Source organism: Medicago sativa, chromosome 5 (assembly GCF_051527215.1).
Source record: "Medicago sativa cultivar Bolivia chromosome 5, Bolivia_mono, whole genome shotgun sequence".
NCBI lineage: Eukaryota > Viridiplantae > Streptophyta > Magnoliopsida > Fabales > Fabaceae > Medicago > Medicago sativa.
The window spans coordinates 9,817,246-9,832,616 of NC_140753.1; the positions used below are offsets into that span (position 1 = coordinate 9,817,246).

Genomic DNA, 15,371 nt, shown 5'->3' on the forward strand with positions numbered 1-15,371 from the left:
AATCGTTATGTGCAATGTTTAGATATTTCAAAATATATACAAAATTAAGATGATATTTTTTTCCATATCAAATTTAAATTATAACCACACTTATAACTTTAAGATAATATAAAATCTATTCATTTGATAAAAAAAAGTTTTTTATTTCCCGTGCTTGGCACGGGTTGCTATACTAGTATATAAAAAGCATGTACTCAAAAAAATTGAAGATAGAAAACTGCAGTGTATAATATAATAATTAAATTAAGTGTCTTTCTTTTACTGCAAAACCGGGTCAGAGACCCAAAAAAACACCAAGGACTTTTCTCTTGAAAACTCAGTTCCAACACATTGTCATTGATATTGATAATACAATCCATTGGAAACAACAGTTAATTCGTCCGAAAACACATGCAGACCCAGCCTGAGCTTATGTCCTTCAACCAGCAAATGAAGAGGCTCGTATAAGTTTTGTTGAGAGGAAATTGCAAAAATTTGATAACCACCTAGAACCAGCTTCTGTGGAATGCTAGGCAAGGTTAACCACACGGGCGAGGCTCCATAGATCAGCAGGGAGTCACAGAGCAAAGCACCCGAGTAGGGGAAACAAAAAAAACCACCAATGTCATTCTTATGACACTTCTTTTCACAATTACATCACTTGCTAAAGAAAACGAAAATCAACCATGAGGGTGGGGAGCATTAAACAACAAGAACCCTGAAGCATTGGTCAAATTTGTCAGTCTGTAACCTTACAAATGTTCCCTCACTTCTTGTTTTTGGAACCAAGAACAATGTATGCATTCTAATCTGAATCAGATGACAACTCAGGAGGACACAATGTGGCAACCATTTTAGACAACATCTCCTGCATTTCCACCAATTCTTCTTTTCCGAAGCCCCAACCCCTAAGTAACTCTGCCCCAGCGGCTCCTCGTGTAATTCCATACCGGTGAAGATTTTGCAGGTTATACTCCAAAAGTGGCAAGACAGCACTGCTGGAACGTAATCTGGCAGCCATGGGAATGGAATGGACGTCAAGGGATCCTTTTGATGAAGAATTAGTCAGTTGGTCGCTCATTAATTCACCGTACTTGCCAACCTGGTTTCCAAAGATTGATGGAAATGGCAAGGGAATAGGCAGGGGACAACGAGCAACAGATAGATGGCTGAACAACGGCCTTGTATCGGCACGTTGATAAGCAGCATCAACTGCATCTTTTACTTCACAAACAGAAGCACGACGACCTTCTACTGAACAAAAACAGCAAAGGGGTTGAGAAGAAAATATCATGCAGTAAACAAAACTTGGGAACAAACGGAAGAAAAAAAAATTAACCAAATAATGAAGACAAATCATTTGATAATTCCAACAGACCACTTCACACATTCAAGCTTGGGAAGAATATACTATTCATAAAATTTGCACAAGTTTAGCACCTTCTTCAGGCAAATTAAAATTGGAATCATTCCGTTGGTTATAAACATTCTGTGAGAGTGGGGGATTATGGAGGGTAGGTTGGAGTTAATTTGGACTTCCAGGGAGTAGGGAGACACTAGGAACTCTCACATTGCCTATACTATTTTCTTTAATTGCTTTTGCCTTTCCTGTTGTGTATTTCAGAAACAAGATCCCGCAATCCCTGTCATACAGGACTGAATATTTCATCTAATACTCCCTCCGTCCCGGAATATCTGACCCATTTACTAAAAAAAAGTGTCCCAAAATAACTGAGCCATTTCAATTTTCAATACAACTTTCATCATTCCCAATACAATATAACTCTAATTAATACTACTTTCATCATTCCCAATTCAATATATTCCACTTTCCCCTTTATTTATACATTTTTCTTAATCTGTGTGAAAAACCAAACTGGCTCAGATATTCCGGGACGGAGGGAGTACATTTTACCTCACTGTCTGGTACCCATCATATTATTAAGCATTTTATGATAGACAACAATTTGGTAGTTGCCTTTCTTTTCTTTTTTTTGACAGAAGGGAGTTGCCTTTAATTAAACATACATTAACATAATTCTAATCTTTTCAGATGTATAAAACATGTACTGTATATCTTTTTCATTTCTATTTGTTCTTTTGGATGTATGAAGATCTACAAATGTACCAGTTAGTGGGGTTGACAAGATGAAGGATAATCTAATAGTTTGAGATAGAGAAAGACCAAGAAAAATTTTAGGTCAAAACGTCAAGAGAGATTTAGATTTAGATTTTAGAGGTAAGTGGTCTATTTTTATTTTTTTTTAATACAGGATGGGGAATTAGCGTCTTCTGATCCATGTAGCCGAACTCACCTAGTGAGATAAGACATGGTTGTTATAGTTGTTGCTTGATACAGAGACATTTTACTTTGCAACCTCCAGTGATTCACAGACTGGCCAAATACAGAATTACAGATATCCTAAATATATCGTTTTGACCATGATCTTACTCGGAACAGTAAAATTGATTTGAAATCCAAAGAATCTACTATTTACTTTAAACCATTATGCATATTGGATACAGGATATCACTAAACATGATCAATGTCATTGATTCAATGATAAGATATTATGGTGCCGTTTGATCAATGTAATGGATATCATTTAGTGGGAAAATGCTTTGATCGGTTGGTTGGTGTGCTTATTAGATACAGGGTAAGATCATTGAAGTGGAGAATAATGTTAAGTTTAGAAAGACAAGACAAGAGGATACAAGGGAAATCATTAATAATGTTTAACATTAATAAATCTCAATGCAAAATACCTGATGCAAGAGCTCCATGGACTGTCAAGTGTTCAATTGCCTGTAAGTCTTCACCATCCTCAGAAATCATTGGGGTCAACGGCTGAAAGTTTTCTAACAAACACGGTTCATTTTGTCCTCCTGAATTTCAACAAAAAGACCAATCAAATACATATCTTATCAAGATTAACTCAAATTATTCAAATGTACCTGTTAAAGCAGGTGTTGGCATGGCAACATCCAGAATTGACACCATATTCTGCCGTCCTTGCCCTGATAACATTTGTATAAGTCCATGAAAATCCACAGCCCCGGAAACAGAACATGCATCTGCAGTAGGCCCAACTGGTGCCATTCGGAAAGGAAGACTAATGGAGTGTAGTGCAGCAGCATAAACTGCACTTGAGTGGTAATGTTTCTCATCTTCAATATGGAGGAATTTGGAAGCTTTACCTATGAAATTCAATGAAAAGGGAAACTTAAGACCAGAAGAAAAACATCAAAAGAAGGTTTAGTATAATTGAATAAGAGAGTTGGAATCTAGAATATATGTATCAATGAGCCAACAACAATACATTTGGCATCAGTGAGAAAACCGCATTAATATTAGAATAGATTACAACAAAGGAATTTAAGGCCATCAATCCCAAGTAACCATTTAAGTGTCAGAATCTTAAAAATCATTAATTGCAGCCTATTATCAAAGATGGATATTGACCATTGAAACTGATAGTATGATGATAAACTCTACATGACAAGAATTATTACACTTACTTAAGGAGGGCAGGCCAACAGGTACAATAAGTTTACAATAGGATGATAGTCTTGAAAATGATATAGCATCATGAAGCTCCTCTAAAATTTTACGGTTCCGGCTCTGAAGACGTGCCCGTGGACCAGAACCACGGACAGTATACAGCATGACAGGAGTGTTTGTATATTCATCCACAATGTTCTCTAAAAACTCAGAAGCCACGGAGGAGAAACCACCAGAGTCATCAACTACAAATTGAAATCCCTGCCAAATTTTAAAGAATGATTGTTCAAGGAACGTCATACCAAACTGAATTATTTTTTAAAGCCTAACGGAAAAAGGCTATGGCTAAGATCAAAACACCATATGTTTTGTTAGCATATCAATAGTACCATTAATATATAAATATCACACTGAAGTAAACAAAGATAAACAAACAAATAGGTTTGTGGAATGTGATGTTGTAATGTTACCATGTCAGTTTACAGTAGCATTTACAGAAATACGGATACCGTACTTCAATTAACAGGTTCTAAACAAGTTTATGAAATACTTAGTTCGTTGTAAAATAAAATGCATAGAAATAATTAATTTGGTACATTAAATACAAGCACTATTACCTATATTCAAGGCATAAGCATATTTTTAGGACCCTTGAGAAAATGAAAAAAAGAACAAAAATTGACCAAAAAATGAAAACTTACAGAAAAACCAGATGCTTTAAGATATTGCACAAATTCTTTGTTTCATTACAAGAGTGACAGGTAAAAATACGTGATAACTATTCCCCAAATCAACTACTATATCAAAAAAATAAAATTTAGTTACCTGTACATGGTCACATTCTTCAACAAAAAAACGAAGCCTATCACTAATTTCTTCCCCTTGTGAAGCCCATGCAAAAGAATCCCTTCCAATTCCATAATTGTCAAAATCGCCAACATCTGTCCAAACTCCATTTAATTCATATAGACTTTGGGGGTGGAAATGTACTTTTGAGTAATCTGTCCAAAACTGAACTCCATTTTCTAGACTCTCAGTTATATCCCTATCCTGGTACTCGCTTGGAGAACCACTCGTCTCATTTACCATATTTTGGTTTTCTTCTTCATAAAGGCTTTGTAGGAACAAGTTTTTTTTCTGAGGTTCAGAGGCTTGGGTGGAAACTCCACCAGTCCTGCACATAGGTCTATGGACATTAGACGCATTTGAACATAATTTTAAACCAAGAGACTATGAAGACATAGCTGGTGAAGTAGGTTTGATGTCCAACAGTAAAAAGATACGACTAAACGGATTCTGCAAGTGGAAAACAGACCATTTTTAATTTTATGCATACTCTTAAATCTCAGTTTTCTTAAGTGCATCTGTAGCGAAGATCTGACTTCTCTATTACAGTAATCAGGCATTGCATATATAAAACCTATTCACTAACCTTATACGATGTCTCAATATTGCTAATATTTACAAAAGAAATCGCCAATTTTCTTAAAGCTAATAATCTAAAGAGAAAATTTGTACAACAAAAATCAATGTCCACAAGAATGTCAACGTTAGAGTTCCTTCCTCAATCCTCTACAGTTTTTCTACTCTATATCATTTATCATTGAACTTTCATTATAAAAGCATAAGCTGAAAAAGCTCTCACCATGTGAAAACGTCTGATGTTGCGGGAGCAGCCTCCTTATACAGTGTACCGCGTGAGCTCATAGATCCAAGGGATCCTGAAAAGGTTAACAGATTTGGAAAAATAGATTACAACGAGGGAAGGACTGAAGGAGTGATATTCGCACTTGAAAGGAAAACGGATAAGAGATTATACAATTAATCTCATACTAAAATATGTTTACAGTGATACATACTATCATCATGCGATCAGCAGAAGACAGAACAAATGGAAATTGCAAGGATTTTATTTGAGATAAAAACTGGCATCCGAAAAGGAGACACCCGATATGCAAGATGTTGTATTTACTTCAACTCCATAAAGGTAGAAAAGGCAAGCAATGTTGCATAAAATGATAAAAATCTTAAATATGCGGGAATCATGTCAAAAGCAAACGTCAGGAATTGTCTTCAGTGAAAAGTCAACAATCTCAAAAATGTACTATTTATTTATTTTTTTTACGGTAAAAAAAAAAAAGTACTATTTACTACGAAGATATAGTAAATTATCTTTAGCAATTACAAAATAAGTTGTCTTCTGCTTTTGGCATTGTAAGTTATAAATATAATATAGCCAGTCCTCTTGTTTAGATTGTTTCCGATTTTCCCATCAACTTAACAAACCCATCTGATTTCTATCTCCACAAAAAAAAAAAAAAAAAAAAAGCAGGTAATTGGTTTCGCAACATCACTGAACCTTTGAACCAGCGAAATAGGTCCTACTACATACTATTACTATGACTTTTTACCAATACTTCGGGTGTTAGTTCAGGAGAATGTAATACTATCCCTCAGGGAAATAAATTTTGAGTAGGGGCCACCATATATATAAATTTGTAGCATTAAATATATAAAACATTTTCTGTTTAAAAGAATAAGGACACATTATAATTGTTCTCTACGAATTTTAATATTTTGAAAACATTGAACGACTTTCTCATTTACAATGCCAACAAAAATGTGTATCTCTATTTAAATAATTAAAACAATCATTTAGCTATTTCATCTCTCATGCGATTTAGTATGAGTATCTGATTCTTGATAGAATTCATAGCAGAGAAAACTCTTTCATATGTGATGTCACTATAGTCCCTGAATTAAAAATTACAAACACATCGCCAAGTGTGTGTTTTGTTAGTAATTTTATGGATTAAATTGACAAACGAAAAACACATTTGAAGACTAAATTAAGCAAGTAAAGACACAATTAAGAACCAAAAGAACTAACAAAAGATACATTTGAATACCTCTCATGTTTATTGAGAGCAGGCGAGGAGTGTATGTATCAATGCCCTGCACACATTTATGAAAGATAGATAAGCATATATAGAACAGTTGATGCTTCTAATCAATAAATTCAGATCATTTGTCGCTATTTTCACAAGTCACTATTAATAAAAAAAAAGTCATTCGACATTCAAAAGTATAATTAACACTTAACAGAACCTAAGTAACTGATGCTTAAAGTTTGCTTTAATGAACATGGACATGACACATGGAAGCAATAGTTCAAAATTGCGATCTGCATCAACAATGTAAAGGTTTTAGAGGTCTCCACAACGGCATGCAGCCTCGATTGTGGGTGTATCGACTACATTTATCCATACTTTTCCGCAATAACAAGTTCAATGCGCAATCGCAACCTCAATCTAGAACCATAAGCAACAGACCAACTAGATAAGGCCACATACAAGATCATATTCCATCTTGCACCAAAAGACTTTTCTTTTGGCCTTAAACCTCCTGTTCATATGGGATAGTGGGCCTATGGAGTTCGTCTCGGAAATAAGTAAAGTCTGATCAATGATTGTTTGAGACAAAGATCAAACTTGGTTGCTCCTGATAGTTCCACCTTAACTAAAGTTCATTAACCACTCGAGGCAAACCACAAGAGACTTCTAATAACATACAAGATCATTTTTTTCCTCGAAATAATAGTACTTAAAATGAAATAGTTAAAGTAGAGAAAATTGCACCTGTAGTGTCTGACCGGTACGATAAAGCACATCCATGTTAAGATCATGATTCTTGAACACTGAATCAGCTTGAGGGTCCGCGGCCAACCCAATCAACTCATCCTAACAATTCAACACACAATAATTATCACATAGTCATGTAAAAAAAAACACTAAAAATGCTTACTAAAACTAAAAAAAAAAACATTTTGAACAATTGGTTGCAATTTGAAACAGATAAACAAAGCAAAGAGAATGTGAAGTGAAACCTGAAAGTTCCAGAAGTGAGAGCCAACGTAGTTTGCATAATCACCAACTTGAATTGTTACAATTTCTTTCATTTTCTCTATCTATTCTACAACAGTTTCAAAGTAGCATAATCGCATTAATTTCTTCACAGAGCAAACAAAAGAGAGTCTATTTCGAAATTTATCATTGAAGGCACCTTAGACTAAGCAAAGAAGTTGTCGCAGAGCACAGGCAGTAGATGCGGCGGAGGGCGGTGCCGGCGCGAGTTTGCAGGCCGAGAAGCTTTGGCAACGGGTTAGGGGTTATGAGGAAAGAGCTTTTGTTAAACTTTTCTTTTCGTTAAGGACCTCTTTGTAATTAAATTATGGGGAATTAATCACTTTAGTCCTTGAATGGGGAACGATTCGTCAATTTAGTCCCTGAATGCAGATAATATGCAAAACAGTCCCTGCATGGTCAATTTAAGGGACTAAAGTGACTAACGAAGTCTACATTCAGGGACTAAATTGACTAACGGAGTCTGCATTCAGGGACTAAATTGACTAACAAAGTCTACATTCAGGGACTATTTTGCAATTTATCTGCATTCAGGGACTAAATTGACGAATCGTTCCCCATTCAGGGACTAAAGTGACTAATTCCCCTTAAATTATCTACGAATTGAACTCAATACTTTGGAATAATTCGTTCTTTGGTGAAGCTTGTGCTTGTTAATCAGTTCAATTAATTAGTTTGTATTTTTGTTAAATTTTTAATCCTTTAAAAAAAAATTCATCAATATTTATTTTTGGTATTAGTTAACATTTTCCTAGATGAAATAGTAAAGTAATTATAAACTCATACATATAAGTGAACAATTTTATGGTTCAACAAACTTCTTTTTTGTCAAAAAAAAATTTATGGTTCAGAGAACTTATGAACATGAGTTTAGTTTTATGTAATGGAACAGAGAAAATTTAATGGATGTGCGAGGTGAAACATGATCGAAAATTGGTTTGATTGTAGTTTTGGTCACTTTATTTTCACTCGTTCAAAAATTGGTCGCCACATTTTAAAATCAATTGTTTTGGTTTATCCCTAGTATTTATGGACTCAAATATGGTGATGTTGCATGTTTTAAATTGATGGTTCTTTGGAAGAGTTTTAATTGATGGACCCTAAAAAAAAATTGTACATTGATGATGTAGGATGGCCGGTACTCATGAAAGTGAAAGAAACCCTTCGAAAAACTTATATTTCAGCTTCAAAAATGATTTATTTTTTTTGTAATTTGATTAATGACATGAAAATAATTAATCAATCTGAATGACTTTGCATCATCATATAATATGTCAAGACATTTAAAATATATCATATCATCATTTTTAATTCAGAATTTCAAGGAAGTGACCAAAATTGGGGAATTTTAAAATGCAGAGATCAAGTATATAATATAAAAAAGACTATTTTCTTCTTAAAATATAATTTGAAAGGACTATTTTCATCAATGGATAAAATATAAAAATGTTTTATTGATTGAATGTTGAGTATATATACAATAAAAGATACGAGAGTTACCACCTTATTGATGGAATTGTAGACTATATGAGGTATCAATTAATGTTCCTTAACCGTGCTTCCTTTTCTTAAAGTGATTGATGCTAGGAATTGAACTTTGTCCTTTAGCTGTAGATTTTTTAATTGCTTCAGTGTGGTTATTTTTGAAATTTTGTTACTAGACTAAGAAATGCACGTAAACAAAAATAAATGCATAATGACAAAGGAATAAAATAGCAAAAAATAGTTTGTGTTTGATTAATTGTGTGTTGAATACATAGTAAAAAGTAAGTATTTATAAGCAAGCCTATTTCGACTGGCCAAAACGAAATGGCCTACAATGCCTAGCCTTGCTCGGCTATTTGTGTGGGCAGTGTGTTTTGACTTTGAGGATATATGCATGCACCGATGAATTGAAAAGAATAACGGTGATTATTCCCACGCATAAAAGGAGTAATAATAGTCTCAATCATTTAGGGACGGATGCAGAAAATTTGAATAGTGAGGACATTATATATCTATTTCAAGTTTGTGAGATATTTTTAGGGAAAGATTGGATACACATTTCACATGATGGAGCCCCCTTCAAAAAAAAAAATCCACATGATGGAGTCCTCGTTTGGACCATAATGTCTTTCTTCTCTAAAGCTCAGATACTTCAAAATAGATGACGTACTGTATCTTCTATGTATCACGCACCGATACCTGCCTGATACTTCCCGATACGTATCAGGAGAGTATCCGAAGATTAAATTTTATTTTTTTTAAAAACAATTATCCGATACTTTTCAGATACATCTGGGATACGAGAGATAGGCGGTGGAAAACTCATATGTGCGGGCTACCTGATGTTTCTATTATATTTGGTATATATGTAATTGACTAAGTAATGATGTTTTCTATTTAGGATATACTCCCTCCGTTTCAAAATGAGTGTCGCTTTAGGCTCTGGCACACAGATTAAGAAATGGAATGAAATAATCATTGGATATAACGCTTTTACTAAACTGTCCTTACTTTATTAGAAAAAGACAAACTTAAAGTTACATTGAAAATTGTGTGAGAGAAAAGTTTAAGAGGGTAAAGTTGAAAGAAAAAAATTAAAGTTGTATTAGAAATGTAAAGCGACATTCATTTTGAAACAAATTTTTTTTTGCTAAAATGACACTCATTTTGAAACGGAGGGAGTATCATATATGTAATTGTCTAATTGTCGCTTTCTTTATTATCAGTATAACTTACATTTATATTTCTATTGTTACCGTCATCTGTTTTGTGTCTCTTTGTTTGTTTGAGAACGATGTTATTGTTGATTGTTGTGTGAAGACAATTTCATTGTTGTGCCTTATCGTTTTTCTATGTCTGTTTGGTCTAGGTTTTACGCCAATTTTTTTTTGCTTTTGAGTTTTAGTCCATATTTTTTATTTTGAGTTTTAATATGTAGTTTAAATTTAATTTTTTATTGAAGCATTCCAGCCGTATCCTATCTTGAATTTTAAAATTTTCCCGTATGCGTATTGATGCCATATCGTATCATTGTCTGATTTTGTATGTGTAAATTTAGCTGGACTGTTTGACACCAAGAAAAAATTGACAAACATCAAATATTCTATCTAACCCTTTATGTGTCATCCTTAATAAGATCCAGCCAAAATGCTCAAAAGCACATTTATTTCGATAAAATTCAGGCACAAAATCTGTCAATATTCTAATGCTATCAAGAATAGGGTACCAGACAGATTTTGCACTTTATGATCAATGAAGCAGATAAGCTTGTACTCGATCATGTTCAAATCAAGATATCCCAAAATAAACATGAAGATATGGCTAGAAGCCTAGCACATGGATGGATGGCTGAGAACAACACAAGTATTTCGTCCACACAATGAACCTTTTCATGGAAGTGTTACTCAAATAAACACAACATCCAAAATGGAAATTTTTTAGGTGGATTCCATACTGTGTGCTGTGCCATTTGCACAAAATCCAATATCTAAAAGCCAAACAACAACATAAGAAATCAAAGCAAATATCATAAATGAGAATTCATCAATGACAATTGTACAGATAAAATACAGTTACATGCAACTGTACTGGTTATAACAAAAACCTCCATCAATATCAGATATGAAAGATTCTGCAAAATATATCAGCAGCTCTTTCCACAATAGTCTAAAATAACCATAGCATAATTATGAAAAACAAAATCACTATGGCATAAAACTTAATCTCTCTATAGTTCTCTTTGTTAGATATATAATATAGTATCTTTATGTTGTTAACTTCTCATTCTTCATCTATATGTTTTATTATAATATTGTCAGCACTCAGCAAAATTTAGAGGCTTTGATTATTTATTCAGCTTCATGCTGCTGCTCCTGATCACTTTTCCAATTCCTGCAATCTGATTGCTCATCTTCAGCATCCATACTGTTTCTTCCATGGCTTGAAAGACCTTGAACAGATCCACCAAGGAGAAGAGGAGTAAGAGGACCCTGTGGAGAAACAGACTCTGAGAAGTTTCCCTTTGATGTATCTTCTTCACATTGATCTTGAGCCATATACAAGGCTAACTTATTAGCCTCCTGAATTGACGAAACTGGGAATCTTCTAACATGAAGCCTATACTTCTGCATAATCACAAATGTGCTACATCAATTGCTTGACATGACATAACAAAAGAATCAAATTAATACGAAGAAACTAATAATCGTATTAACCATGGATGGTTTGGAGTTTGAGATGAAATATTGTCACTCACTTGCAAATGGCTTTTCACTTCATCATTTGTTAATCCATCCACTTGCATCTTTTCCCTAATTTGCTTAGGAGTGGCTGCTACAAAAAAGAAAACCAGTTAGGCTCATACACACCCTACATAGCCTGTGTACGGTCAAAATTTTTTGCAATCAGCAAGATGGAAACCTCCAATCTTAATCGAACAGTTCTAAGTTATAACAAATAGGTGCCTATACTAATCCCTAATAACATGTCATGTAATCTTGATCCCTATACACAAGAGTGGGATTCCTGTAGTGGTTGTCTCAGTTGTAAGATGCAGATCAGATGGCTTCGATTTCAAGCTGAACTATTTTACACAACTATAAAATCGTATGATATCCATACAACGACTAAGATTGATTAAATACACTAAATCCACATATTTCCTAACTGCAGGTAATCCAGATTGCTCCCCCCACCCAATACAAGACCCACAATTTCAATTCCAAATTGGAGAATCAACTCTATTACCAAATCCAAAACAAAATATACACTAAGAAAATTCCTATACCATAATAAATCAGAGCAACACTTAACACAACTAATTAACAATCAATCTGAACAAAAACAATTTACCATGTGCTCCACCAAGCTGTTGAAGTGCATCAACAAATCGGTGATGAAGCTCCGACGACCAGCACCTCCTTTGTTTCCTGGAACTCTGCTGCAAAGGTTGCGGCGGCTGAGGTTGATTCTGTATCTCAACACGCAACAAAGACGATCCAGAACTACCATCACCACTCTTTGAATTTCCATGACTCACTTCAGACACCAAACTAAAGCTCTTAGCTTGTGAAACCTCCTTCAACAGATTTTCATTAAATCCCATAAATACCCCTCCACCATTACTCTTCTGTAACACAATCCTACCATCATCACCTTCATTGTTCTACCAAAAAAACATTTTTTTTTTATCTCAAATCTCACTTCAATAAACAAAAATCACAATTAAAAAAAAGGTAATTTACTAATTTCTAAAAAAATATTAAAATTACCGTTTTTGTTTCATTAGTCCATAGCTGAGCTGAACTCATCCAATTCTTCTTATTATCACAGTTTTCTTTCAAATCTTCCATTTTCATCAACCCAACTTTTTCTTTTTCATCATTCAATCTTGCTATAGCTACATCAATTAACAGCAAAAATAAAAAATTAACAAAAAAGAAAAAGGTTAAATCCAAAAAACAAGAAATACCACAAAAATTAATTAGAAAATTAGTTACCATCATTAAGGAGGAGTATGGAAAGAGGGAGTTCACGTTTGAAAGCAAGAACTTTTTTCATTTCTTCTTCCAAGCTATGAACTAAGTCATCAAGCATTGAAAGTTTCTGAGACATGTCGTTGGTTTGAACAACGTTGTTGAGGAAATGAGAAACGGTTTTTGGAACAGAGGCTAAAGTCAAATCTAAGTTCAATTGTTGTTGTTCCATGATGATGTTTTTTCTTTTTTGTTACTCTGAAAATGAATGAAAGTGAAAAGAAGAAGATAGAGATTCATTTATATAATGAATAAATAAAAGGATAAAAATTGAGATTCACGACAAAAAGATTTCGTTCGCGCATTCGGGTCGTCGCGTCTTTGTCCCACTAGGAAAATATGCACACATTCTTATTTTTTATTCTCTTCTTTTTAATTTTCTATTTTTATTTAATCAATTTTACATTAATTTTATTAACTTTTTGTGTTAACTCTTCGATTTATAAGGAAAATACGTTGAGTTCAGCCAAAAAATTAATCTATGTAAGAATAGAACTTTGATTTCCTTAAACAATTCGTATTTCGTGAACGCGTTCGTTACTTATTTGAGTCTAATTATTTACTTATTTTTTGTTTAGTTGAGTCTAATTATTTGGATAGATTAAATATGTTTTTGTCACTTATAAAATTTTAAATTTTTATTTTTAATTCTATATAAAAAAGTTGACTTTTAATTAATTAAAATATTTTCCATCAACGATTAAAAAAAAAAGTCAATTTTTTCGGTCAACGAACTTATCTCTTTAAGTCAACTCGTGTTTTCTTTGAATTATTAAATGATTTTATGAAGATATTTCTAGACAAACATACACATATTGCACCAATAACTTAAATTTCTTAACCAGAGGTGGATTAAATATAATTTTTTTAAATGTTTGGATTTTAATAAATCAAAATAACATAAATCTAAAACTAAAATTTAATTTTGCATAGATTACTATCCGAACAAAGAGATCGTATCTGCAAAGTTTGACAATATTATGATAAGATCTTGGGTCATTTTAATTTCTAACAATACTAAAATATTGACAAAAATATTTATGAGAACTCAAAGTGGAAGATTTTTTTTTTTTTATAGAGTGAAATTAAAGTTATATAATTTTATAACAACTATGGAAACATATTTAATTCCAAAGAAATCAATAATTTTACATTTTTTTTTGAAGGATAATTTTACTATTTTTAGTATAACTATGTGTCATTTTTCTATATTATTCATAATTATTATTATTATTATCTATTTCACATGAATATTAAATATTATTTGACAAAATAATACTTAATACTACTTTAAATTTTAAAAACAATAAAATTAAAGAAAGTTTTCCAAAAAAATGATAGTTAAAACGGAGGGAGTATTCTGGTAAAAAAAAAAACAGAGAGAAGGAAGCTGGGAGTACAGTAAAAAAAGTCAATTAGGGGAGAAAAGAAAAAAATGTATGTAGAAGAGATTTTCAGGGATGAAAATATTATTGTGGAAGTTTTAATTTTTTTGTTTGAAGGAAAAATCTGTGAAGTTTTTTTCACTAAATATTGTAAATGGTTTTTTTCCTAGTGGCCAGTGGGAACTGGGAATCTTTGGATTCCTATGCTCTAACGCGGCGAAACGTAATGTAAATAATTTATTATTTAGGCTTAATTAATGATTTGGTCCCTTAAGTTATTTGTTGGTTACATTTTGGTCCCATAAGTTATTAACGTTACAATTTGGTCCCTTAAGTTATTTGTTGGTTACATTTTGGTCCCATAAGTTATTAATGTTACAATTTGGTCCCTTAACTTATTTTTTGGTTTCATTTTGGTACCTTAACTCTTCCTCCGTCAACCACTCTGGTCCTTTATGTTATTAGAGTTAAGGGATCAAAACGAAACCAAAAAATAAGTTAAGGGACCAAAACGAAACCAAAAAGTAAGTTAAGAGACCAAATTGTAACGTTAATAACTTATGAGACCAAAATGTAACCAACAAATAACTTAAGGGACCAAATCATTAATTAAGCCTATTATTTATTATTAATTGATTTTGAAAAAAAATTAATTAATGTTCTGAGTTGATTGATGTGCTTTTCTTAAGATTCTTTTTTTCAGTTGTCTAAGAGCATCCACAATGGAGACACCCATTTTTGGATACTTAAATGGGTCTCACACGTACACATCACTCTTTTATCATTTTTTAATAGTAGTACCTAATAAGCACTCAATCCCTCCAACTCAGATCTCACACAAAGTTCTTAAATGGGACCCACTAATCAACTATCAATAACTTTATATCACTACATTTCAATTTTTTAATATTAAAAACGTGTGGGTCCCGTTTAAAGTTGGGGGTCTTAAATAAGACCCCGGGTCTTAAGAGACCCCCAAAAAATAATTCCCCAATGGGGGTACCTATTAGGTACGGTGTCTTAATTGATAAAGACACCACCATTGGGGATGGTCTAATGATCA

The 15,371-nt window shown here is 33.0% G+C and overlaps 2 protein-coding genes across 9 annotated transcripts; both read right to left on the reverse strand.

The window, feature by feature from the left end:
- Nucleotides 1–203: 203 nt before the first annotated feature.
- Nucleotides 204–7,671, reverse strand: LOC146919839 (plasma membrane, autoregulation-binding site, misato segment II, myosin-like, tubulin/FtsZ protein). 7 transcript variants are annotated; one of them, XM_085713237.1, is made up of 10 exons: nt 7,544–7,671; nt 7,368–7,448; nt 7,120–7,221; nt 6,391–6,436; nt 5,127–5,202; nt 4,307–4,655; nt 3,499–3,742; nt 2,935–3,177; nt 2,746–2,865; nt 204–1,230 (listed from the first exon to the last, which is right to left on the reverse strand). In XM_085713237.1, the coding sequence occupies exons 2-10, from the start codon at nt 7,437–7,439 to the stop codon at nt 785–787; spliced, it is 1,698 nt and encodes a 565-aa protein (XP_085569363.1). In that variant the 5' UTR covers nt 7,440–7,448; nt 7,544–7,671; the 3' UTR covers nt 204–784. The 7 variants fall into 7 exon arrangements, with proteins under 7 accessions (XP_085569363.1, XP_085569361.1, XP_085569366.1 ...); XM_085713235.1 differs by having other exon boundaries at nt 204–1,233; XM_085713240.1 differs by having other exon boundaries at nt 204–1,233; nt 4,307–4,667.
- Nucleotides 7,672–10,896: 3,225 nt separating this feature from the next.
- On the reverse strand, nt 10,897–13,139 carry LOC146919840 (Homeodomain-like superfamily protein). 2 transcript variants are annotated; one of them, XM_085713243.1, is made up of 5 exons: nt 12,888–13,139; nt 12,660–12,787; nt 12,241–12,553; nt 11,645–11,718; nt 10,897–11,513 (listed from the first exon to the last, which is right to left on the reverse strand). In XM_085713243.1, exons 1-5 carry the CDS (start codon nt 13,093–13,095, stop codon nt 11,238–11,240), a joined length of 999 nt encoding a protein of 332 aa, XP_085569369.1. In that variant the 5' UTR covers nt 13,096–13,139; the 3' UTR covers nt 10,897–11,237. The 2 variants fall into 2 exon arrangements, with proteins under 2 accessions (XP_085569369.1, XP_085569368.1); XM_085713242.1 differs by having other exon boundaries at nt 11,645–11,721.
- Between the last annotated feature and the right edge of the window lie 2,232 nt (nt 13,140–15,371).

Bases quoted from the DNA above. Each gene is read 5' to 3' on its own strand.
- LOC146919840 (XM_085713242.1), bottom strand. From the start codon at position 13,095: ATGGAACAACAACAATTGAACTTAGATTTGACTTTAGCCTCTGTTCCA. The intron at 12,788-12,887 runs GTAACTAATTTT...TAATTGATGTAG, and splicing joins CATACTCCTCCTTAATGATG to CTATAGCAAGATTGAATGAT. The intron at 12,554-12,659 runs GTAATTTTAATA...TTTTTTTGGTAG, and splicing joins GGACTAATGAAACAAAAACG to AACAATGAAGGTGATGATGG.
- LOC146919839 (XM_085713235.1), bottom strand. From the start codon at position 7,439: ATGAAAGAAATTGTAACAATTCAAGTTGGTGATTATGCAAACTACGTT. The intron at 6,437-7,119 runs GTGCAATTTTCT...AAATGTGTGCAG, and splicing joins GTACCGGTCAGACACTACAG to GGCATTGATACATACACTCC. The intron at 1,234-2,745 runs GTATTTTGCATT...GTTTTTGTTCAG, and splicing joins CCATGGAGCTCTTGCATCAG to TAGAAGGTCGTCGTGCTTCT.